Here is a 26,399-nt window from a genome sequence, read left to right on the forward strand (position 1 = left end):
ATGGAAAAAACACAAAATATGAAATATTTTCCCCCAATAAAATTTTAAAGTGGAACATTTCAGATTATAAAATAATTGGAGCTCATAACATAACTCATAACAACATTGATTTTAATTTATTATTATTTTTTCAGCAATGACACTTAAAAAAAAAAAAGTCCCACTAAAATTATTGGGGATCCAAAAGGGTCCTGCTCAGTAAAGTGTTAAAAAATAAATCGTAATTTTTTTTAAACTGTTAACACAATAGTCTCGAGATCAACTTCAGATCTATCCGTCAATTATAACTTGTATTGTTGTTTATTATGTTCCTTGTTTGTTCATTTTAGGCCCTTCTTTAAAAAAAACAAGTTTTTTATATGGCAAACACAAAATATGCAACATTTTCCCCAAAAAATATCTCAAAGTGGAATATTTAATGTGACCTATTTGGAGCCTTGAATAGGTCAATAATTCATAATAACATTGTTTTTGATTCGTTATTATGTTTTAAAGAAAGTGTTATTAGAGTCAACATAGCAACATTTTATTGTCACCGGTTTACTCTTTTATACTACTTTTTATGTTTTTTATTTTTTTTATCGTATTTTTAGAATGTGCCGTGGGGCCATTAAAAAATTACCTGCGGGCCGCAAATGGCCCCCGGGCCGCACTTTGGACATACCTGGATAATGTCATTACTGTCACAAGTGGTGGAATCGTGTATTACAACTGAGTACCACTGCGGCCCATACGGACCACAGCTGAGAAACACATATTTTTATGGTGGCCCTTTTAGTGGGAGCTCCCGGCCCAACAATGGGCCCTGGCCCTATGGTCTACGTCAGGGGTCACCAACCTTTTTGAAAGCAAGAGCTACTTCTTGGGTAGTGATTAATGCGAAGGGCTACCAGTTTGATACACACTTAAATACATTGCCAGAAATAGCCAATTTGCTCAATTTACCTTTAACTCTATGTTATTATTAATAATGAATTATATTTACACTTAATTGAACGGTTTAAAAGAGGAGAAAACACGAAAAAAATGACAATTAAATTTTGAAACATAGTTTATCTTCAATTTCGACTCTTTTAAAATTCAAAATTCAACCGAAAAAAAGAAGAGAAAAACTAGCTAATTCGAATCTTTTTGAAAAAATAAAAAAAATAATTTATGGAACATCATTAGTAATTTTTCCTGATTAAGATTAATTTTAGCATTTTGATGACATGTTTTAAATAGGTTAAAATCCAATCTACACTTTGTTAGAATATAAAACAAATTGGACCAAGCTATATTTCTAACAAAGACAAATCATTATTTCTTCTAGATTTTCCAGAACAAAAATGTTAAAAGAAATTCAAAAGACTTTGAAACAAGATTTAAATTTGATTCTACAGATTTTCTAGATTTGCCAGAATATTTTTTTTGAATTTTAATCATAATAAGTTTGAGGAAATATTTCACAAATATTCTTTGTCGAAAAAACAGAAGCTAAAATGAAGAATTAAATTAAAATGTATTTATTATTCTTTACAATAAAAATAAAAAAAATACTTGAACATTGATTTAAATTGTCAGGAAAGAAGAGGTATATGTGTTTAAAAACCCTAAAATCATTTTCAAAGTTGTATTTTTTCTCTAAAATTGTCTTTGTGAAAGTTATAAGAAGCAAAGTAAAAAAAAATTATGAATTTCTTTAAACAAGTGAAGACCAAGTCTTTAAAATATTTTCTTGGATTTTCAAATTCTATTTGAGTTTTGTCTCTCTTAGAACTAAAAATGTCGGGCAAAGCGAGACCAGCTTGCTAGTAAATAAATACAATTTAAAAAATAGAGGCAGCTCACTGGTAAGTGCTGCTATTTGAGCTATTTTTAGAACAGGCCAGCGGGCTACTCATCTGGTCCTTACGGGCTACCTGGTGCCCGCGGGCACCGCGTTGGTGACCCCTGGTCTACGTCATGTCTCAGCTACACAACACTTTTGGCAATATGGGAGCTGTTCCAAGGATGGCCGCCATCTGTGCACTTCTAATGACATGAAGCTGTAATTTCACCGGTCATGTCTCAGCATTGTTCCAAATGCTTCCAAGCGCACTTATTATTATTAATTGAAAAATAATGATATTAATTAAAAGGCTTTTTTTCCTTTGTACTTGATTTCAATGATGTACATATTTACAGAAATGCAAATACATAAAACATATGACAAGGAACAAAGGGGGGAATTGTGCTTTGTCAGATGTGCCACTAAATGAACATAAAATGTTGACATAAAAAAATGTAAAAGATAGGAAAAGTACAAAACAGTAATAAATGGTAATATTGATTGTTCTATAGTTTTGCTATATTAAAGAGGAGGGCAGGAGAGAAAATAATAAAGTGCAAAAAAATAAAACAAAGAAAATCCATATTATAAAAAACTAATACAAATCCAGATGTAAAGTTTTGTTTGCAACCATTGGTGTACTGTGTCTAATATTGTAGACACCAAGTGTGTATTTACAAAATACAAGTTTAATATTGAGCACTTTTCTTATAATTGAATGCAAAAAGAAATGCTCCCCCCAGGTGTTGGGCTACTAATGCAGCCCCCCTGCCCAGTGGTCCAGCTACTTCCTGGCACCTGTCACCGTGGAGACGGCTGATTGCATCATCAGCCGTTACCGGAGGGGCAGTGAAGGAGTGAAACCATCCTTTCATCCTTCTTTCTTCAATGATGGCCATCACCCCCTTTTTTTTTTTTTGTCCCCCTCCGTCTTTTATCTCCACATCACCGCTGGGCCCTTTCATCAAAAAAAAATGAAAGCGGAGAGAAAAAAAAGTGACAGATCAACTGTTTCAAATCTAGCCGGGAATGTCAGCGGCGCCTTGGAGCGCGTGATATTACCTCGGCCTCCTCCTTGACCCCATTCCAAATATGAAGAGGCATATCTCAATAGCCTTTTTTATCATCACGTCTTGCAGCGGGAGCTGAAATTCACACTCTAATAAATGTATTGTGATGGCGGCGAAAGCGCGCACCCCCTCAAATGGAAAAATCAAGCACTTCCTGGCAAAATGGACACGATGGATCTGCTGCTTGAGTGAGCAGACGAGCCGTAAAGGCTGGGTGGAGGAAGCGGGTAATGACGGCGCCAGATGAGCGTGAAAAGGAAAGCGAAAAAACAGCACGACTTCGTTCAAAAAGTACTTGTGTGTTCTAACGACGTCTGTCCTTCTCTACGTTTGTAGTTGGGAGAAAAGCCAGGAGAGGAGACGGTGGAGACATCGTCTGGAGACGGACGTGTGCGCGGCCGGGCACCAGGCGGCCGACCCGGAGGTCATTCAGAGCTACGTCAAGAGGGTGAGCGCCCGTCTGCGAGGAGTGTCAGGTCCGCAAAGCCGCTCTTTGACGCGTGCAAAAAAGCCGTCGGCGATCACGGCAGCATTTTAGTTTAAAAATGCCGTCGACTCTCTTCACAGCGATAAAAGTGCCCACAACATTAGGTACACCTACACCAGACCTGGGCAAATTAAGGCCCGGGGGCCACATGCGTCCCCGTTAAGCTTTTCAATCTGGCCCGCCGGACATTCCCCCCAATTTTTTTTAGATCTTTAAGATGGAAAGTGTAGCTGCCATTATGATGTGCAGTGATGTTTTGTAATGACCGTAAGTGTTGAACTATACAAAGTATTTCAATGGTTGGAATATGCACTTTTGGATGATATACCAGTTAATATGGTAATCTAATTAGTTACTAGGGCTGGGAATCTTTGGGTGTCCCACGATTCGATTCAAAATCGATTCTTGGGGTCACGATTCGATTCAGAATCGATTTTTTTTTCAATTCAACACGATTCTCGATTCAAAAATGATTTTTTTTTTTTTTTAATGAAAACAATACACAACAATACCATTTTTTATTTATTTTTTTATTTATTTTTTTCATGTTTATTTCGAATATGTAGACGAAACAAAAACAACAAATTTTGAAAAATAACAACAAAAAAGCCATTCAAGAATGAATAACAAAAACAATAATAATAATAATATAAATAGTAATAATAAAAAGCAAAAGAAACAAGAAATGAAAATAAACATTTAATGTAAACATATCCGAAAAGGAGTGAGAAGAAGTAAAAACTTATGTACTCCCACCCCTCTTATTACTTACTGTATGTTTAATAATAATAATAATAATAGTATATAAAAATGTTATGTCATATAAACACATATACATATATAAGCATGTACACACACATACATACACATATACATATATATATATATACACATACATATACATACATGTACATCCACAACACACATTTAACAAGTAACTATGAATGTGACACAACAGCGTGTATACATAGTATACATATACATACACATACAAACCCACTGACTCTTAGTGCAGTTCACTATATCCTGTGAACAATATATTTTTGTACATTCTTTTAAAAACATAACATAATAATGCAATACAATTTCAAAACAAAACCCGACCCAGCAACATTCAGAATAGCAATAAACAGAGCAATTGAGAGCAATTGAGGAGACACAAACATGACACGGAACAATCTAAAAGTGGCGAGACAAAAATTAATATTATCAACAACAGTATCAATATTAGTAACAATTTCAACATAGCAGTGATTAAAAATCCCTCATTGATATTATCATTACAAACATTAATTTTAAAAAAAAATACAAAAAATGAACAATAGTGTCACAGTAGCTTACACTTGCATCGCATCTCATAAAGTAAATGTCTAATGATAATGTCAATGAGGGATTTTTAATCACTGCTATGTTGAAATTGTAACTAATATTGATACTGTTGTTGATAATATTCATTTTTGTTTTACTACTTTTGGTTTGTTCTGTGTCGTGTTTGTGTCTCCTCTCAATTGCTCTGTTTATTGCAGTTCTGAGGGTTGCTGGGTCGGGTTTGGTTTTGGAATTGGATTGCATTGTTATGGTATTGCTGTGTATTGTTTTGTTGGATTGATTAATTTAAAAAAAAAAAAAATTATAAAAAAATAATAAATAAAAAAAATCAATTTTTTAAAAATGAGAATCGATTCTGAATCGCACAACGTGAGAATCGCGATTCGAATTCGAATCGATTTTTTCCCACACCCCTATTAGTTACTATGGTAATCTACGTCACAGCAGCTCAGACGAGGCACCAAACAGTGTGGGCGGGAAGCGTTTCCACAGACGCGGAAGGAGACCTTCACAACAAAGTTCTAAAGCTTAGTGATGTATCAGATTGTATGTGGGTTTATTTTGTACCCTTCGCGTTCATATTTCACTGTTTGTTGCATTTTTGTTGCGTTTCACTTGATTGTAAAATGTGTCGATCGAACGGGGGTGTGACGTTCATATTTTGTCAATATTCAGTGTTTTATCTTTCGTACAAAATGTACAATTCCATTACGTTTTTTAAGGCGGTCTGTCATAACGTTTTTAGCATTCAATCAGACATTATTGTGAGGTTTTGTATTAGTGTTTCTAAAAATAGATATACCGGCCCCCAGACACATTATTTTCTCTAAATGTGGCCCCCGAGTCAAAATAATTGCCCAGGCCTGACCTACACAATCTAAAGAGCTGAATGGACAAAATAACGCTGACACCGTCGGATGTGGTCATAGTTTGAATATATAAGGAGGTCAAAATATTAGAAAGGCCTCCCAGTCTGATTCAATGCACTACCGTAGACAAACCGAAAGGACAAACAACCAAAGTGTCATGATCCGTGGTCCGGATCATGTTTTGTTATGTTCTGTTAGTTTTGGACTCCCTTAGTTCCTGTTTTTGTGCACCCTTGTTTGTTTTTGGTTGCCACGGGCACTTATTATTTCCACCTGTCTCTGATTGGTGTTCGGGACGCTCACCTGCTTCCAGAGCACTAATCAGAGGCATTATTTAAGCTTGCCTTTGCCAGTCAGTCGGCCTGGCGTCATTGTTTGCTTCATGCGACCTGCTTCGTAAGTCTTGTTTGTTTCATGCCACAGTTACCTGAGTATTGCTTGTCCCTAGTCCATGCTAAGAAGTAGCTAGTGATGGGTTGATGAGGCCTCATGAAGCGTTTCGACACATTGCAAAACCGTATTGATACTGTGTCGATACTGTGTCACTAAATACTGACATCTGCTGGACATTAAAAATCCCTACAGGCAACCTATGGACCGACTCAACTGACACTGATTTTATGACCTAGTACAGGGGTCGGCAACCCGCGGCTCTAGAGCCGCATGCGGCTCTTTAGCGCCGCCCTAGTGGCTCTCTGAAGCTTTTTCAAAAATGTATGAAAAATGGAAAAAGATGAGGGGAAAAAATATATATTTTTTGTTTTAATATGGTTACTGTAGGAGGAAAAACATGACACAAACCTCCCTAATTGTTATAAAGCACACTGTTTGTATTAAACATGCTTCACTGATTCGAGTATTTGGCGAGCGCCGTTTTGTCCTACTAATTTTGGCGGTCCTTGAACTCACCTTAGTTTGTTTACAATGTATAACTTTCTCCGACTTTCTAGGACGTGTTTTATGCCACTTCTTTTTCTGTCTCATTTTGTCCGCCAAACTTTTAACGTTGTGCGTGAATACACAAAGGTGAGTTTTGTTGATGTTATTGACTTGTGTGGAGTGCTAATCAGACATATTTGGTCACTGCATGACTGCAAGCTAATCGATGCTAACATGCTATTTAGGCTAGCTATATGTACATATTGCATCATTATGCCTCATTTGTAGCTATATTTGAGCTCATTTAGTTTCCTTTAAGTCATCTTAATTCAATGTATATCTCATGACACACTATCTGTTTGTATTATGGCTTCTAATTTGTTGCGGCTCCAGACAGATTTGTTTTTGTATTTTTGGTCCAATGTGGCTCTTTCAACATTTTGGGTTGCCGACCCCTGACCTAGTATATACAATAATATAAACCAAGTCATTGTATTTCATTTAGGATTATTTCATATCTTCATTTAAATAAAAATATATTTTTATCTTTTTTAGATACAGTCAATAAATAATGTGAACATGTATCGTGACTAGGATGGTAGAAGGTGGGGATTGAACCCCAGTAACCAGCAATTCTCCGATTGCTGGCACGGCCACTCTACCAACTTCGCCACGCCGTCATTCCAGTACTTTTTTGTAGTAACAATAGTGATGGGTCCGGCAACACAGATGCATCGGCGCATGCGTCGAGCTCATAGAGCGAAACCCTGTGTCGGTGCGCGTACTGCTTTTAGAAAGTCACGTGACCGATCATGAGCTGCTTTGGTCACGTGACCGATACGCGAACTGTATCGCACTGACGCCTGCTCTGTGCCCTGTGAGCAACGTTCCCTCTAAGGTGCGCGCCTGCGCAATTGCGCAGTGCTCAAGCGTCCTCTGTGCACACTGTGCGCCGCACAGCAAATATATGCCGCGCACCAAATCAAACCCATCTGAATTCTAAACAAAATAAACACATTTATTCTGTGCAATTTTGAAATGCAACTTTGAGTGACAGTGACAACAAGCGGCCCTAACGGTGTTCGTCAACAACACGCATTGCGCCGCTTCCTAATAAACACAGTTTGGCGCGCAGGCGTCAGTGCAATACAGTTCGCGTATCGGTCACGTGACCGGAACAGCTCATGAGCGGTCACGTGACCAGAACAGCTCATGATCGGTCACGTGACCAAAACAGCTCGTGTTCGGTCACGTGACTTTCTAAAAGCGATACGCGCACCGACACAGGGTATCGCTCTATGAGCTCGACGCATGCGCCGATGCATCGGTGTTGCCGGACCCATCACTAGAAGTAGCATTAGCTCCAAGTGCAATCAGCACGTTGTGCCTTTGCCTTGTGTTCCGTTTTTTTGTACTACTTTGATATGTTGAGGAATAAATCATGTTCCTACCTGCACGATTTGTCCAGAGTTGTCCGTCTGCATCCCGGGAGAACGAAGCTGCGAAAACCCCGTCGTGACGCAAAGCTGATTTTCTCAAAAGAAAAATCCGAAAATATGACTTTTTTTTAGAGAATAATTATAGTTTCTACATACAGAAAACAAAATAAAATACATACACTATATTTTATAAACTATAAAGGCACTGGTATATAAGCCGCAACCCACTAAATACTTCAAAGAAAAAACTATTTTCATATATTAGCCGCACCGGACCATAAGCCGCAGATACATACGTTGTGAAATTAGTTATTTACACAGAAATATTTTGTAAATATTTATTTACATACCTTAACTGTTTCCAAACGGTGTCTGTAATGCGGCAGTAAAATGGCTGATCAAACAAAACAGAAGTCATCATCATGGACCCACTACCTGCGCAAGCTAGCTCTCCAATCAGCTAAACAGACTCAATAACTCCACGGTGATGTTTTGGGGAATTTACTGAGGAACTTGTGAAAGTGAAACAACACAAAAAGAATGCCATTGTAAGTTACTAATACTAACACAGACACTCGTAAACATGTTAGCATATTAGCTAATGCTAACCGAACCAAACACTGGACCTGTAACCACACGGTTAATGCTGTCCAGCCTGGCGAAGCCTAGCAATGCTGTTGCTAACGACGCCATTGAAGCTAACTTAGCTACGGGACCTCGACAGGGCTATGCTAAAAACAGTAGCTCTCCACCTACGCCAGCCCTCATCTGCTCATCACCACCGGCGCTCACCTGCGTTCCAGCGAACGAAGGACTTCACCCGATCTTCGGTGCGGTCGGCGGCTAGCGTCTGATAGCGCGTCTGCTATCCAACTCAAAGTCCTCCTGGTTGTGTTGCTGCAGCCAGCCGCTAATACACCGATCCCACCTACAGCTTTCTTCTTTGCTGTCTTCATTGTCCATTAAACAAATTGTAAAAGATTCACCAACACAGATGTCCAGAATACTGTGGAATTATGTGGTGAAAACAGACGACTTAAGCTGGCCACCGTGCTATTCCAAAATGTCTGCTTCAACCCGTGACGTCACGCGCAAACGTCATCATACCGAGACGTTTTCAGCCGGATATTTCGCGGGAAATTTAAAATTGCACTTTATAAGTTAACCCGGCCGTATTGGCATGTGTTGCAATGTTAAGATTTCATCATTGATATATAAACTATCAGACTGCGTGGTCGGTAGTAGTGGGTTTCAGTAGGCCTTTAAGCAGTTGTTTCAACACATGTATGCCATTTTTTATTTTGTTGGCGCAATTGGACCGGACGCTATCATTGTGTGCCTTGACGAGAAGCCAGTGTGTTGAGCAGAGACGTGACAGTTGTCATCAAAGAACATGCCTCTTGATTACCTTCTTCACGTCTGTCTTTTCTGCTGGCCTTCCTCTCATTACAAACAAGCTTATTTACCTTTTGATGACAGTGTTGATCTCTTTTTTTAGATGTGGGGATATGAATGATGTCTTCTTGCGGCACTTTCTTTTCACTGATGTTAAGCTGGCTGTCCATTTAGTTAGGCTGACCATATTGTGAAATCCCAAAAAGAGGACACATATATGCGTGCCAAGGCGGGCAGCACGCCAAGGCCGGGACTAGGTGAAAATTTGCCAATGATACTCGAACTTGCTTTATAAATAATATATTTATTTAAATAAAGCATTTTTTCTCCTCTGTTGACAGCAGTGTTGGCGCTAGGAATTTTCAAAATGGGGTCCCACAGTACATTTTTGGGGTCCCACTTTTTTGTAAGCGTTTTGAAAAAAAATTATAAACGTATGCATTATCCCGTTATATCTCACATTCTATATTGTGTTTTGGAAAAAGGTTGTCATAAACGTTACTTAATTCATTAAAAAAAGAAAAAAAATGTGTATACATATGTAAATGTATTCAGTTATAAACATTCATTCACTTTCTTCTTTCCTTCATGGATCTGAACTGTACCGCTGCTGGTAGTTTTTTATATGTTTTTATTTAATAAGTTGTAGGTGTATTTATTTCAGTATATAAGTGTAAAAAGTGTTTTGCTTCGGTCATGAAATGATGATAATGGTGTGCCAGGGCATACATACATTTTATATTTAACGCTTAAATCTCTGGAGTCTACATCAACTTCAGATCTATCCCTCATTTCAAAATGTTTTAGTTTTTTTTATGTTGTTTTTTTGTTTGTTTGTTTTCCGCCCTTTTTTGTCAAACAAAACTATGTTTTGAATGGCAAAATATGCAAAATCTTCCACCAAAAATATTTTTCAAAGTGGAATATTTGATGTGAAGTAATCGCATACTTGCCAACCCTCCCGTTTTTACCGGGAGACTCCCGGTATTCAGCGCCTCTCCCGATAACCTCCCGGCAGAAATTTTCTCCCGACAAACTCCTGGCATTCAGCCGGAGCTGGAGGCGACGCCCCCTCCAGCTCAATGCGGACCTGAGTGGGGACAGCCTGTTCTCACGTCCGCTTTCCCACAATATAAACAGCTTGCCTGCCCAATGACGTCATAACTGTATAACTGAATGATCGAGGGCGAGTTCTTGGTTTCTTATGTGGGTTTATTGTCAGGCACTTTCATTAACGTCCTCCCAGCGCGGTAACAACACACAACAACAGCAGTCACGTTTAGTCTACCGTAAAGCAGTTCGTCTGCCGTAAACAGCAATGTTGTGACACTCTTAAACAGGACAATACTGCCATCTAATGGATAGCCTCCAGAACACTGAAATTCAAGTATTTATTTTATTTATATATATAATAAATAAAAATTTTAAAAAAAAATATATATATATACATATATACATGTATATATATATATATATATATATATGTATACATATATATATATATATATATATATATATATATATATATATATACATATACATATACATATATATATATATATATATATATATATATATATATATATATATATATATATATATATATACATATATATATATATATATATATATATATATATATGAAATGCTTGAGTTGGTGAATTCTAGCTTAAATATATTCCCCTCCTAACCACGCTCCCCGCCCCACCCCCGACAACGCCCCGCCCCCACTCCCCACTCCCCACCCCCCACCTCCCGATATCGGAGGTCTCAAGGTTGGCAAGTATGAGTAATCGGAACCTTGGATAGGTCAATAATTCATAATAACATAGATTTTGATTCAATATTATGTTTTGAGCAATGACAGTTAGAAAAAAAAAAAAAACAGCTTTGTTTTATTCGTCAACATTGCAACTTTTTCTAAATTACATTTCACCTTCAAGCTTTTTTATTTCACTTTTGTTATGTTTTTGTTTATTTTAATAGTATTTTTAGAATGTGCCGTGGGCCTTTAAAACATTAGCTGTGGGCCGCAAATGGCCTCCGGGGCACACTTTTGACACCCCTGCTATAGATAATAAAAAGTTAAATCTGATAAATCTATGGATAAAAAGCAGAGCCTGGCGACGCATGCGCGTTTATCATAACTCTCTCGCTCTCTCTGTCTCTGCCCCTCCCTCACCAATGCTGCTGCGTGCGCACACCTTCTGTCAGGGTTGTCCCTGACAGTTTGATCAAGTTTTAGTTTTCCTCTGCGTTTGTCTTAGTTTCCTGTCTTTAGTTCCTGTCAGTGCTTTTATTTTGTCTTCATTTCCTGATTGTCTCCCTAAGTGCTTTGTCCCCTCAGCTGTGGCTGATTGGCACGTGGGCACACCTGGTGCCAGTCAGCCAGCTGCCTATTTAAACCTGTCCTGCCCTCCAGTCACTGCTGGATCATTGTCATTAGAATACTTGTCACTTGTACCTATTTGTCGTTGTAGCTCCGTCTACTTTTGTCCACTCCGCTTTAGTCATAGTTCCTTCATGTCACAGTAAGTGTTTTGTTTATTGTCCACAGTTAGCTTTGTGCTATTTTAGTTTATAGCTTAGTTTGTTCTCCGCCTTGTGCGCGCCTTTTGTTTGTACCCTTTTTTTTTTTTTTTTTGCCATAGTATCTTAATTAAATCATGTTTTCTCGCACTATGCCTGCTGTCTCTGCATCTTGGGGTTCGTCACCTACAAACTCTGACACCTTCACAATTTGTTTTGTTTTTAACCCCTTCTTAACCCTGAACGTACATTGAAGATACACGCAACCACAACTCAAAATGCCGGACATTGGAGGCATTTAAAAAAACTCCGCCCGGACAGCCCCCCAAAAGAGGACATGTCCGGGGAAAAGAGGACGTATGGTCAGTCTAATTTAGCAAAAGCATTATTAAACGTACTTTTGTCGACAACATTGACGCAGCTAAACTCCACCAGCGTTGAAGTTGTTTGTCCTTCTTCGCTCGGTCAAGTTGGTGTCCATGTAGCATTCATGCCAGTGGCATCCTCACGTACTTGCTTTGCTTTAAAGGCCTACTGAAATGAAATGTTTTTATTTAAACGGGGATAGTAGATCCATTCTATGTGTCATACTTGATCATTTCACGATATTGCCATATTTTTGCTGAAAGGATTTAGTAGAGAACATCGACGATAAAGTTCGCAACTTTTGGTCGCGGATAAAAAAAGCCTTGCGTGTACCGGAAGTAGCGTGACGTCACAGGTTGAAAGGCTCCTCACATTTCCCCATTGTTTACACCAGCAGCGAGAGCGATTCGGACCGAGAAAGCGACGATTACCCCATTAATTTGAGCCAGGATGAAAGATTTGTGGATGAGGGACGTGAGAGTGAAGGACTAGAGTGCAGTGCAGGACGCATCTTTTTTCGCTCTGACCGTAACTTAGGTACAAGCTGGCTCATTGGATTCCACACTCTCTCCTTTTTCTATTGTGGATCACGGATTTGTATTTTAAACCACCTCGGATACTATATCCTCTTGAAAATGAGAGTCGAGAACGCGAAATGGACATACACAGTGACTTTTATCTCCACGACAATACATCGGCGAAACACTTTAGCTACGGAGCTAACGTGATAGCATCGGGCTTAACTGCAGATAGAAACAAAAGAAATAAGCTCCTGACTGGAAGGATAGACAGAAAATAAACAATACTATTAAACCATGGACATGTAACTACACGGTTAATGCTTTCCAGCCTGGTGAAGCTTAACAATGTGTTGCTAACGACGCCATTGAAGCTAACTTAGCAACGGGACCTCACAGAGCTATGCTAAAAACATTAGCTATCCACCTACGCCAGCCCTCATCTGCTCATCAAAACCCATGCTTACCTGCGTTACAGCGATTGACGATGCGACGAAGGACTTCACCCGATCATCCGTGCGGTCGGCGGCTAGCGTCGGATAGCGCGTCTGCTATCCAAGTCAAAGTCCTCCTGCTTGTGTTGCTGGAGCCAGCCGCTAATACACCGATCCCACCTACAGCTTTCTTCTTTGCAGTCTTCATTGTTCATTAAACAAATTGCAAAAGATTCACCAACACAGATGTCCAGAATACTGTGGAATTTTGAGATGAAAACAGAGCTTTTTGTATTGGATTCAATACACTTCCGTTTCAACCATTGACGTCACGCGCATACGTCATCATACATAGACGTTTTCAACCGGAAGTTTAGCGGGAAATTTAAAATTGCACTTTATAAGTTAACCCGGCCGTATTGGCATGTGTTGCAATGTTAAGATTTAATACGGGTGTTGGTGTCTCTTGTTTGCGTGTTGGCGTTTGGGCTTGCTGGCGGGCTGGCGCTGGCTGGTATCTGTGATCCTGTTGGCGTGTGGTTGCCGGTCGCGGTTTATTTTTTGATCGCTTTGATTTGATTGGGTGGTGCTGGCTGTCTGTGGGTGTTGTGGCTGCTGTTTCTGCTGCCGTTTGTTTGTGGTGTGGGCGCCCGTGGCTGCTGGGTCTGGTGCAGGGGGGTGGCTGATGTTGTGACTGGTAGCAGCGCGCGCGCGTGGTGGTTGTCGGGGCTGACAAACTGTGTATATGTATGTGTATGTGTGTGTGTGTATGTATGTATGTAGGTATGTATGTATGTATGTATATATATGTGTATGTGTATGCATGTGTATGTGTGTGTATGTGTACATGTGTATGTTTATGTGTATGTATATATATATGTATGTATATTTCTGGGGGTACGTTCTGGGCCTGCCTGTCGGGTGGGGGTCGGCGCCTCAGGCTACTGCATCCGGACTGCGTGTCTGGAGCTCCTGGGTCCCGCCGTCCATCCCTTCCGGGTGGCCGTCTTGGTTGGGGCCTGCTGGGTCTGGTCCCTGCGTCTACTGTGGTGGCTTGGTGCTGCAGGGTATTCCGAGGTGCTGCGAGTCAGCCAGTTGTTGGGGTAGCGACCTTGTGTGTCAGCATGTCTGTGATCTTCTTTTAATTCTTTTTTTTATTTATTTATTTATTTATTTATTTTTATAAATAGATTTAATTATTTATTTATTTATTTCCCCCCCCCTTTTTAAAAAAAAATATATTTTATTAATATTATTATTATTATTATTATGTATTTATTTATTTTATTTATTTATTCCCCTACCTCGGGGGGGGGGACTCGGCGGGGCGGTTGCTGGTTGTTCCATCTCCATCGTTGGGGCCCCTGCGGGTGGGGTGGGTGGTTCCTGTGGCCCCGTGCTGGGTGGTCCTGTGGCGGCCGGCTTGGGTGGGGTGGCCGTGGGCTGGCCTCGCCGCGCTCTCCGGGGGTGGGGGGGGGCTCGTGGGGGCCCTGTTGCCGGTGGGGCGGGGGCGGTCTTCCCGTCCGGTTGCGGGGGGTCTCCGGGCCCCTCGGGCGGGGCGTCCCGCCTTTCTGTCCGTGTGGGGTGTGGTCTCTCGCTGGATTGGGGTCTGGCTTCCCCCTGTTTTTCTCGTGCCTTGTCCTCTGCCGGGTGCGTCTGTCTGCGGCCTGCTGCTGGCCCTTGTGGGCGGCACGGTGGGCCAGGCTCTGGGGTTCCTGTCGCTGTCCGTCTTGGCTGCGTGGGGGCGGTGGCCCCTGGTTCCCTGGGCACCACACCTACTGTTTGTGAGATGGGTTCTCGGGGAGGCTGGGGCCGTACTCTGGCTCCCGCACACACTGGGAGTCAAATGTATTGTACATGCAAATTCACATATACTCACACACATACATACAGACATACATAGGTACCTACGCTCCCACATACATATACAAATAAATACAGTACATATTTACACACTCAAAGTTCGTACATCCACACGCACATTCATTATACAAACATACTGTATACACACACTGTATACATTCACTGTTCAAACACACATACTGTATACACATACTGTACATATACATTCGCTGTACACACATATACACATACTGTACATATACATTCACTGTACAAGCACACATACACATACTGTACATATACAAGTACATATGCACACATACACTCATGCACATAATCACGTTTCATCAAACATATATTAACGTTGTTGCCCTAGGGTAAACTGGGTATAACACATAGCACACTGACAAAGCTTAACCTATTGTTACTATAACAATCTACAAGGTTAAGGTTGCTTCTCTTTCTTCCCCTCCATTTTTCTGCATTCTTTCGTATCTCAAGTTATCATTACGTATATGTATTGTTGCATTTGAACAATTGTATTGTTGATAATAAAGGTAAAGTACTGGTATTGTTTATTATCAATAGCACTATTTCTATTGGTATTCATATTGCTCCATTTTTAGTGTAATAATGCTCATTGTCATTTCTGTATTTTTTTTTTTTTTTTTAAATTTTCGCTAACTGCTTATTTGCTATTACTTTTACCATCATATTTGTACATGTCGTATTTGCTGATGTTGCTCTGTTGTTGTTGTTGTTGTGTTTGCTGTTGTTGTTTTTGTCTCTCTGTCTAATCCCCCTCTTGTCCCCACAATTCCCCCCTCTGTCTTCCTTTTTCTCTCTTTCTATCCCCTCCTGCTCCGGCCCGGCTGCACCAAATGATAATATAAATACATTTAATAAAGTCAAAATACAAGTAAGGCAACAAGAGAAGTATCCTACACTTCTCTTTTGTAAAGTAAATCTGAACAACCGATATGGGCATCTACATCTGCTATATGATTTGCCCGAGAAGCTGGGCAGGACATCATAAAAAAAAAAAAAAAAAAAAAAAAAAAAAAAGATTTCATCATTGATATATAAACTATCAGACTGCGTGGTCGATGGTAGTGGGTTTCAGCAGGCCTTTAAGATGCTATTTTAAATGTGTCGTGTGCTGATGATAAGATTGGATGTCGCTGCAATGCCAACAAATGACCTCGGTTTTGTCTTATGTTCCATTGGCGTGTGTTTGGAAGTGAAGGCCGCCTCTCATCGCTCATCTTTGCACTGTATAAAAATAGACGCCGATTCCGGGTTTAGTGTGACTAATCTTCATTCATTTATACTAACACCATAATTTTTCTTCATTACTCACACGTGTTAGCGTTGACAGCCCTAATAAAAAGGCGTAATATTCGTATGCATTCTAGCCTCTCACCAGCGGTCAAATGTTTTTGTTGTGAAATTCCTGCCACAACATTCCCACTTGTTGTCTAGGAGTGAAATTTAACCCTCAGACACGTCACCCACGTAATTTTTTGCTTCCTCCCTGCTCAAAAATTAGCCTGCACGTCGACAATAGGAAATGAAAAGGTGCTCTATTGAATAGATTTGCATCTGAACGGCCAAAGAGCGCGCACAAAAAGAAAGCTGATTGGATGGAAAATGCACAAAATGTGATATGAATAACCAATCGGATGCGAGCAGCACGATAAGGATCCTACTGGCCTGACTGAACGGCTGTGTGAGTGCGCGTCAATGTGTGCGCACACGTGTGTTTAATTTTGTCATCCCTCCCTCTGCGTGCGCTCGCCAGCCCTCCCACTCTCAATCTGTCTCCTGTACAGTTTTGTGCAGCTTTGTTGTGATGTCACACAAAAAGGCGGCACACCGCACGAGTGCGGTGTCAGAAAGGTGTGTCACACGGGAAGACGCGTCTCATTATTGCGCCGCGCTCCTTTGCTCGTTTGATTTTGCTCCCGTCGAGCCTGTCTGAAGCTGTCATCCCAAATATCAGCTGACAATTAAACCACACGCACACACATTGATGCCTGCAGATAATGAGGTCCTTTTGTCATTTGAATATTTGATCTTTGCACATGATTAGCATGCTTTTAATTCAGAAGAATACCAAGCGTGCCTTTGTTTGTGTGTAAATGAAGGCTGTCATTGCCTACATACTGCAGATAATGATAATAATAAAGAGGATATAGCAGCAGTATATAAAGATGTACTGTGTTCTACTTGAACAACAAACCAACGAAAGTGTTGAAAATCCTACTTAGATCCGAAAAAATGCACATAAATGATGAAGGATGATGTCGCCAAGCAACTGGAGACTGTTGCCGATGGGGTAATACTGTACATCACAGTATATTATGTTGATTATGTTATGTTTTGTTTTATGTTATGTTTTTTCTTATGTTATTTTATGTTTTTATTACGTTATCTTATGTTTATTATTAGGGATGTCCGATAATGGCTTTTTGCCGATATCCAATATTGACCAAACCCTTAATTACCGATACCGATATCAACCGATACTGATATATAAAGTTGTGGAATTAACACATTATTATGCCTAATTTGGACAACCAGGTATGGTGAAGATAAGGTCCTTTTTAAAAAAATAAAATAAAATAAGATAAATAAATTAAAAACATTTTCTTGAATAAAAAAGAAAGTAAAACGAGACCTACATAGAGGTATTTGTTTCATGTCTCTATGACGTTCCTACCGGAAGTTACAAGCAGTTTTGTCAGAGTTTTCCTCTGAGGAGCAGTTTTTTCTCAGTTTTTTCCAAAAATTATGTAGAGCACAATTTTGAGTTTTGGGATTCGGTTTTTTTTTTAGATCGCAGTTTCCACCAGTCCCAATGTGTGTGAGAATTTTGGTGAGTTTTGAAGTATTTTAAGGGGGTGAAATTACAGCTCAAAAATAAAAAATTAGTGTTTTTAGTCATTTTTTGTCTTGAAGGGGAAATAGCCAACTTCCTGTTGGTTTTCGCCGAAGAAGTGAAATTATGAATTGTAGGTCTAAGTGAGATCTACATACAGGTTTTTGTTTCATGTCTCTACGACCTTCCTAGTGGGAGTTAGAGGCAGTTTTCTTCCTAGGGGGCGCTAGAGCGCAATGTGGATTTTTTGGGTTTGGTTTTTGAATAACTTGATCTGGCACACTTTTTGAGTGTGTGTAAAAAATTTGGTGAGTTTTGAAGCATGTTAAGGGGGTCAAAGTAGTGCGCAACGGAGCGGAAAAAAAATAAAAATAATAATAAACATTACAAATTCAATAGGTTCCTGTACCCAGTACAAAGGACTCCCTGGGGGAGTCCTTTGTACTGGGTACAGGGCGGACCCTAAATATAAAAACAGTTACATAGAAACTAGTAATTAATGAAAATGAGTAAAATTAACTGTTAAAGGTTAGTGCTATTAGTGGACCAGCAGCACGCACAATCATGTGTGCTTACGGACTGTATCCCTTGCAGACTGTATTGATCTATATTGATATATAATGTAGGAACCAGAATATTAATAACAGAAAGAAACAACTCTTTTGTGTGAATGAGTGTAAATGGGGGAGGGAGGTTTTTCGGGTTGGTGTACTAATTGTAAGTGTATCTTGTGTTTTTTATGTTGATTTAATAAAAAAAAATAAAAAAATAAAAAATAAATTAAAAAAACGATACCGATAATAAAAAAAACGATACCGATCATTTCCGATATTACATTTTAAAGCATTTATCGGCCGATATCGGCAGGCTGATATTATCAGACATCTCTATTTATTATGTTTTTTCTTATGTTATGTTTTTTGTGTTATGTTTTTCTTAGGTTAGAAAATATGTTTTTTTTTTAATTGTTTTATGTTACCTTACATAAAACAAGAAAAATACAACATAGGAAAAAAAGCACAACATAATATTCTGTAGTTTTTTTTCTCATGTTATGTTTTCCTTTAATGCATTCTAAAAGTTATATTTGACACATTAACAGTTGTGTCTAAAGGTGTTTTTTAAAAATGTTTTAATAATAATTATAGTCACATTGACAGTTGTGTTTATTGACGAAATAGCTTTTGACTAGTAAACAAATCATCAAACCTGCACATTCTGATTTCAGACAAGTTTCATTCACACTTACTATTTGCAAATAAATATAATATATTATTTGAATATTTGCTCCATGTGCACAAAAGAAGCGAGCATTGTGTTTATTCTCGGGCTGTCAAATGCTTAAAATATTTAATCACAATTTGTCCATAGTTACCTCACAATAATTGCGATTAATCACAAATTGAAGTTTTTTTTTAAATAAGTGTACCTTATTAAAATGTACACCCAACATGGGACTGTATACCTCATATGTTAGTAATTATAGCCACCGTTTCAGAGTTAAATAGTCAACACTACTTCTTCACCCTAGCTCATAAACATTAAAATGAGTTTCTTTTGGGGGAAGTTCCCTTATTTAGTGTATCGTATTGGGGCAGTATAGCTCGGTTGGTAGAGTGGCCGTGCCAGCAACTTGAGGGTTCCTGGTTCGATCCCCGCTTCCGCCATCCTAGTCACTGCCGTCGTGTCCTTGGGCAAGACACTTTACCCACCTGCTCCCAGTGCCACCCACACTGGTTTAAATGTAACTTAGGTATTGGGTTTCACTATGTAAAAAGCGCTTTGAGTCACTAGAGAAAAAGCGCTATATAAATATAATTCACTTCACATTGTGGCTTGTGCAGCCCTTTGAGACACTTGTGATTAGGGGCTATATAAATAAACTTTGATTGATTGATTGATATCCAGTGTTAGGAATTAGGGCCTTATATAATAACGGCATTACTAATGAGTAATCAAACTACTTTTGAGTACGTTACAATGCGTTTGATGTAACGTGGCAATGTTACACTTTTTTGCATTACATCAGAAGTTTTTGCTTCTTTTCTTTTTTGCTGTTATTTTTTTTATCCAATAATATTCTGCGGGCGAACAAAACTGGAGCTGTTGGCCACACTTTATTATTTTAAAGTCAATCTGTTAAAAGCAGCCTCGGAAACCTTGGGGTTGTGTTGGACCAGTGGATGTATTTGGAGGGTCACGGTCGTCAACTGACCAAAAACTGTTTTGATCACCTCAGAAATATTTATATATATATAGAAATATTTGCTGTCAAAATTGGATCTAGAAATGATCATTCACGCGTTCATTTAATCTCGTATTGACTATTGCAATTCTCCTTTCAACAAGTCAACGCTAAAGAGACTTCAGACGGTACAAAATGCAGCTGCCAGACTTTGGACCGGTGCACCCAGAACAGCCCATATTATCCTCATTTTATCCAGTCTTCATTGGCTTCCAGTCAAATTCCGCATAGAGTTTAAGATTTTAGTCCTGACTTTCCGTGCGTTGCATGGCGGGGCCCCTCAAATCAAATCAAATCAACTTTATTTATAAAGCACATTTACAATTTACCACAGGGGTAGCCAAAGTGCTGTACAATGGGCAGGTTAAAAGGTAATACGAGAACCGAGCAAACACAACACAAACAGAGCACGATAAAAAATAAATAACTAAAATAAATCGAACATAAAAACATAAAAACAGGTTCACAGCAGGTATTATGGGGCGCCATATCACTCAGTGTTAAAAGCCATGGAATAAAAGTATGTTTTTAAGAAAGATTTAAAAACAGGAAGAGAGAAGGCCTGCCTAACACTCAGAGGTAGGTCGTTCCAGAGCTTGGGAGCAGCAGCGGCGAAAGCTCTGTCACCTCTAAGCTTCAGCCTTGTGTCAGGGACCGTCAGTAGCAGCTGATAGGCTGATCTTAGGGATCGGGTGGGGCAGTAAGGCTGAAGGAGGTCGGAGAGATATGTTGTTGATGTATGCAGTACATCACTGACTTGTTATGCCCCTACTCTTCAGGGCGCAGCCTCCGGTCTTCAGGCCAGGGTCTTCTAAAGATCCAAAAAACTCATTTTAAAACCCATGGAGACCTGGGGCCGTACTTATCAAGCTTCTTAGAGTGCCATTTTACACTTAAGTCCTGAGAATTTGCGAAATTTAGTCCTACTCTCAAACTTAAGAATAAAAGCTTTTTATCAACGTTCTTAAGTCTAAGAATCACTCCTACTCTCCACGATATTTAAGAGACCTTCAGAGGTGTCTTAAGTGGTTAGGAGTTGCCAGCAGGGGATGGCACTGAGGCGAGAGAGACGTGTGCGAACGTTCAGGGAGCGGAACGATGTCCTGGATTTTTTTGATGACGAGCAGCTGATCAAACGGTATCGTTTAGACAGAGAGGATATTATTTTTGTCACAGATTTAATACTTTTCGATTCCTTGTTGATTTCTGCATGTGGCTGCAGTGGGCTAGTATATATAGAGCCACCCACACCAGTTTCAAATTAGTTGCCTAATTAATGAATTAGAAAGAAAATGGTATGAGAGTAGCGTATGTGTGTGGCCGTGAGGTGAGTGACGTCAGTGAGTGTGTGGGCGATAGAAGAGAGGGAGCGGTAGCGTGAGTGCCGGCGGGGACTAGTTTGTTTTGTATTATTTTGTAGTTTATTGTCAAAATATACACTCCCATTGTCCACTTAAATATTTCCAAGATATTTCTTTATTCTTAGACAACGGATTCCCTTCCGTGATTGGTCATTTCTACGGACACAGAAATGACGTCACCTAAAATTCCGTTTACGGCACATAGTAATGTCGTAATTCAGCTCTGAGTGTGACACTGAAGATTCAGTCCTACACTTCGCTGAAAGTGTGAGTAAGACGCTTGATAACTAACTTTTAAGTGCAGCTTTCAGCGAAGAATTTATTTACTCTTAAGTCAACTCTTAGCAGACTTCTTAGGAGTAATTCTAAGAAGCTTGATAAGTACGACCCCTGGCATTCTAGGCTATAGCTCCCAGACTCCGGAACCGCTTGCACCAGTCCCTTCGTGATCTTGACTGTGTTGACACTTTTAAAAAACATTTGAAAACTTCTCTTTTTAGTAAAGCTTTTAGTTAATGCACCCTTTAACTATTATTTTTAATCCACTTTTGTGTGATGTTGCCCCTGTTGTTTTAATTAGATTGTTATTTTTACTTCACATATGTTTGTACAGCGCTTTGTGATTTTATCTGTGAAAATTGCTTTATAAATAAAATGTACTCACCGTATTTTTCGGATTATAAGTCGCTCCGGCCGAAAATGCATAATAAAGAAGGAAAAAAACATATATAAGTCGCACTGGAGTATAAGTCGCATTTTTTGGGGAAATTTATTTGATAAAAGCCAACACCAAGAATAGACATTTGAAAGGCAATTTAAAATAAATAAAGAATAGTGAACAACAGGCTGAATAAGTGTACGTTATATGAGGCATAAATAACCAACTGAAAACGTGCCTGGTATGTTAACGTAACATATTATGGTAAGAGTCATTCAAATAACTATAACATATAGAACATGCTATACGTTTACCAAACAATCTGTCACTCCTAATCGCTAAATCCCATGAAATCTTATACGTCTAGTCTCTTACGTGAATGAGCCAAATAATATTGATATTTTACGGTAATGTGTTAATAATTTCACACATAAGTCGCTCCTGAGTATAAGTCGCACTATGAAAAAAACTACGACTTATAGTCAGAAAAATACGGTACTTACTTATTAATGTTTTATGCATGGCCAGCTATTTCTCAAGTCAAAAGATTGTTTGCAGTACATGCAATTTTTCAGTCAAAATTGAAGGAACAAATATGTTTAGTGAGAAGCATGAAGCGCTTTATTGATGCCCTTTATTTTGCGGGCCAGACATGAAACAATGTGGCGGGCCCCGGGCCTTGAGTTTGACACGTGTACATTCTAGACCAGTGGTTCTTAACCTGGGTTCGATCGAACCCTAGGGGTTCGGTGAGTCGGCCTCAGGGGTTCGGCGGAGCCTCTGCCGCGGAGGTCAAGACACACCCGACTCATCGTCTAAATAAAAACTTCTCCCTATCGACGTATTATGGATACCTCCAAACAATGTTCCCTCTAATTTTCCATATGCGTGAGCAAACGTAAAAACTCCACACCAGCAGCACACCTGTCCCAAACCTGACTAAATAACAAGTTAAATGTTTTATTATTATAATCAAATGACAGCAATAATTTCCATGAGATTATTTTCTAATATAAGTGTTTTGGCCCACTTAATACACCACAATAACAAAAAATATTGTTTTTCATGAGCTGTGCACTAGTATTGTATGTCTGGGCGGGGTTCCTGTTGTATGTCTGGGCGGGGTTCCTGTTGTATGTCTGGGCGGGGTTCCTGCTTTGGAAATAATTTGTACCCCTTTCAGATATCACATTTAGTTCCCACTAAAACATTCACATGTTGCACAATGAGATGTAAACATGGGATCATGTGTACATTCCTGTAACTTTTTGTTTGTAGAATATATCTTTATTAGTATTTCTTTAATATAATAACATCATTTCATGATTAATATTTATAAATTAAGATTAAATTAAGATTTTTTTTTTATTTTTCACTAAAGAAGGGTTCAGTGAATGCGCATATGAAACTGGTGGGGTTCGGTACCGCCAACAAGGTTAAGAACCACTGTTCTATACATAGGTCAATACAGGATTATGGTTCAGGTAAGGGCATGTTATTCTACGTCCTGGGATGACCTAACAGTGTTGGTGACTCAGACCTCACTTGACTAAAAGACTTGAGGCCTGCAATACATGGACTAATTCCCGCCTCTGCTGATTTGCGGTCCAGATCCAGGATGTGGCCGAGCAAGGCGTGATGTTCGTGGGCTTCCTCCAGCAGCCAGGAGGGGCGCCCTGCTTCCTGGCCAACTGGGACCCCGACGAGCTGTCCTCCCTCCACTCCAGCCCCTCCCCCATCCACCGACACCCCCTCATCAGTGCCAACACCAGCCCGACAGATCCCGCGGAGCCGCGCCGCGACGACGGCCTCCCCTTTGAGCGCGGAGAGTCGGATCGTGAAAGCGGAGATGAAGATACACGCCCTTGCAAGCCGACCTTGGCTGAGGGATCTGACGAGGGGTCACTTGAGTCGACACAGCATCCTCCTCATCGCCGCTGTGAAAGTCCGAGCTGGGCGGAGACACCGGAGAGGCGTCTGAGTGCAGGCGCGAAGAGCCAGGAGGACAACTCACTAGAAGAACCCCCACAGAATCCTCCACGCCGCAACAACAACCACATGCACCCGCAAACATCTGAAAGACAGAAGAAGGAGCCTCCCGCGCCAGCCCGTGAGTAACTCCATGATGTCACTTCCTGTTTGAGTCCAACCGCAGGTTTAGCCGCCGCCTGCTCTCCCGCAGGACTGCAGCTGTTTGCGCTCTACAACTCCACGGGGGAGCCCGCCACCTCTTTGAGCTTCTACTCGCTCAGGGTGCCCCTCCGGGTGCACACGGAGGCGGGGCTTGTGACGGACGTGGACGGCGACTGGCTCGACCACATGACGCAGCATTTCAGCAGCGGAGCGCAACTCATCGACGGCTTCTTCCACCTCAGGGATGAGAAGGGTAATCATCATCCGTGAAATTGTCGCACAAGTGTAAAAAGAAGTGACGTGCTTGAAATGAAAGCACTTTGTGTGAGCTCCTGCACAATTACCACATGTTCTACAACTTAGATGTCAATCCTCGTGTGTTCATCGGCTCGCCGCTCTGTCATTGGCAGTGGCTTTGACACCCGTGGAATCAGCAGCTGACGACACTGAAGTTGTTGTTATGTGCAGATCATGGACTTTCATCAGTGGATAGTGTCTTCATCTTCCACAACTCCACAGAGGAGACCTCCTACGACGCCATCGTGGTGGAACAGTGGACCGTCGTCGACGTGAGTTCTTACCTTTTTTCCCGATCACTTTTGACTAAACCAGGGGTCGGCAACCCGCGGCTCCGGAGCCGCATGCGGCTCCTTGACCACTCTGATGCGGCTCAGCTACATACATGCCGACCCCCCCGATTTTCCCAGGAGATTTATGGATCTCAGTGTCTCTCATAGATTACTCCCAGGGAAAAATTTAATCCTATTTACACTCTAATTACTAAATAAAGGGCGTGCCCTAATTGCACTGCAGTAATTGTCCTCCATAGCATTTACATACAGCGTGCCAGTCCAGCCACATGTTGCATGTTGTTATTACTTGCACACACAGGAGACAGCAAAGCATACTTACTCATCAGCCACACAGCTTACACTGGCGGTAGCCGTATCAAACAACTTTAACATTGTTACGTTACAAATATGCGCCACACTGTGAACCCACACCAAAAAAGAATGAAAAACACATTTCTGGAGAACATCCCACCGTAACACAACATAAACACAACACAACCATTACCCAGAATCCCATGCAGCCCTAACTCTTCCGGTCTACATTTTACACCCCCCGCTACCACCAAATCCCCCCACACATCAACCCCCCCCCCCTCTCCGTGCGTTGGTTGAGCGGAAGAGTTAGGGCTGCATGGGATTCTGGGTATTGGTACCGTCAGTGTAAGATGTGTGGCTGCTGATGTAGTACGCCTTGCTGTCACTTACGTGAGCAAGCTGAAATTGCATTCTACGTGTGGTCGAGCAGGTACACTGTTTGGGCAGGCTGTAATGCAGTGTCATCACGTTCTGATATTCGGGAGTCTCCCGGGTAAAATGAGAGGGTTGGCAAGTATGACGCTATCAGGTGCCATTCATTCAAAACTTGCGGGCTGCACTAACATCAAATTTCCACATTAAAGTGCGTGCCGGTGCGTGTGTCGGAGACCCCTGGTTAACATAGCACAAAGCATTTAAGCTTTGTATGCGGTGTTTTTCATTTTAAATTTTAAATTTTTTTTTGTGGCTCCCATTACTTTCTTTAATTTGTGAAACTTGCCAAAATGGCTCTTTATGTGGTAAAGGTTGCCGACCCCTGGACTAAACGCTACTGGACGTGTTCGTGGCCATACAGTTGCAGGGTGTTGTACCTCTCCAGTCCTGTAGGTGTCAGTCATTAAAAATACATCTTTAGTTTACAGTCATATCTCCACTTGATAATAAGTACACACTATTAAGTGTTGATAAAGCATTAGTAAATACTGAATTCATCATTTGTAAAGCATATTTCCGACACAAACTCTTACAGTTTATAAACACAGTTTGAAATTTAGGACTCAATAATAATAGGCTTCTCTATGAAATAGGGCATTTGTAATGATTGAGTCAGCATTGCAACATTAAGTATATGCAACATGCAATATAAATATAATATAAGTATTAAGTATACAACAATTTTCTTCAAATTTCATTTTCTGTATTATTTCATCATTATTTTATCTGTCTCAGGTAATATTGAAACTTTTCCTTGAGATAGGATTTAGAATTATTTTGAATTCGGACACTGAAATATGTTCTGACGTTAGATTTCTTCTTCTTTTTTTAC

General features: G+C 40.2%; 1 protein-coding gene across 3 annotated transcripts in view; it reads left to right on the forward strand.

Annotated features, from left to right (window-relative positions):
- The window catches only part of rftn1a (raftlin, lipid raft linker 1a), a 106,933-nt gene that overhangs the window by 55,500 nt on the left and 25,034 nt on the right, over nt 1-26,399 (forward strand). For 2 of the 3 annotated variants that reach the window (XM_062029287.1, XM_062029288.1), the window contains exons 4-7: nt 3,217-3,328; nt 23,724-24,222; nt 24,295-24,498; nt 24,714-24,814. In XM_062029287.1, the coding sequence (XP_061885271.1) occupies nt 3,217-3,328; nt 23,724-24,222; nt 24,295-24,498; nt 24,714-24,814 (916 nt within the window). Of the gene's footprint in view, nt 1-3,216; nt 3,329-6,473; nt 6,592-23,723; nt 24,223-24,294; nt 24,499-24,713; nt 24,815-26,399 lie in introns of those variants that run through there. The other variant, XM_062029289.1, reaches the window with a different exon arrangement.

Source organism: Entelurus aequoreus, linkage group LG20 (assembly GCF_033978785.1).
Source record: "Entelurus aequoreus isolate RoL-2023_Sb linkage group LG20, RoL_Eaeq_v1.1, whole genome shotgun sequence".
Lineage (NCBI taxonomy): Eukaryota > Metazoa > Chordata > Actinopteri > Syngnathiformes > Syngnathidae > Entelurus > Entelurus aequoreus.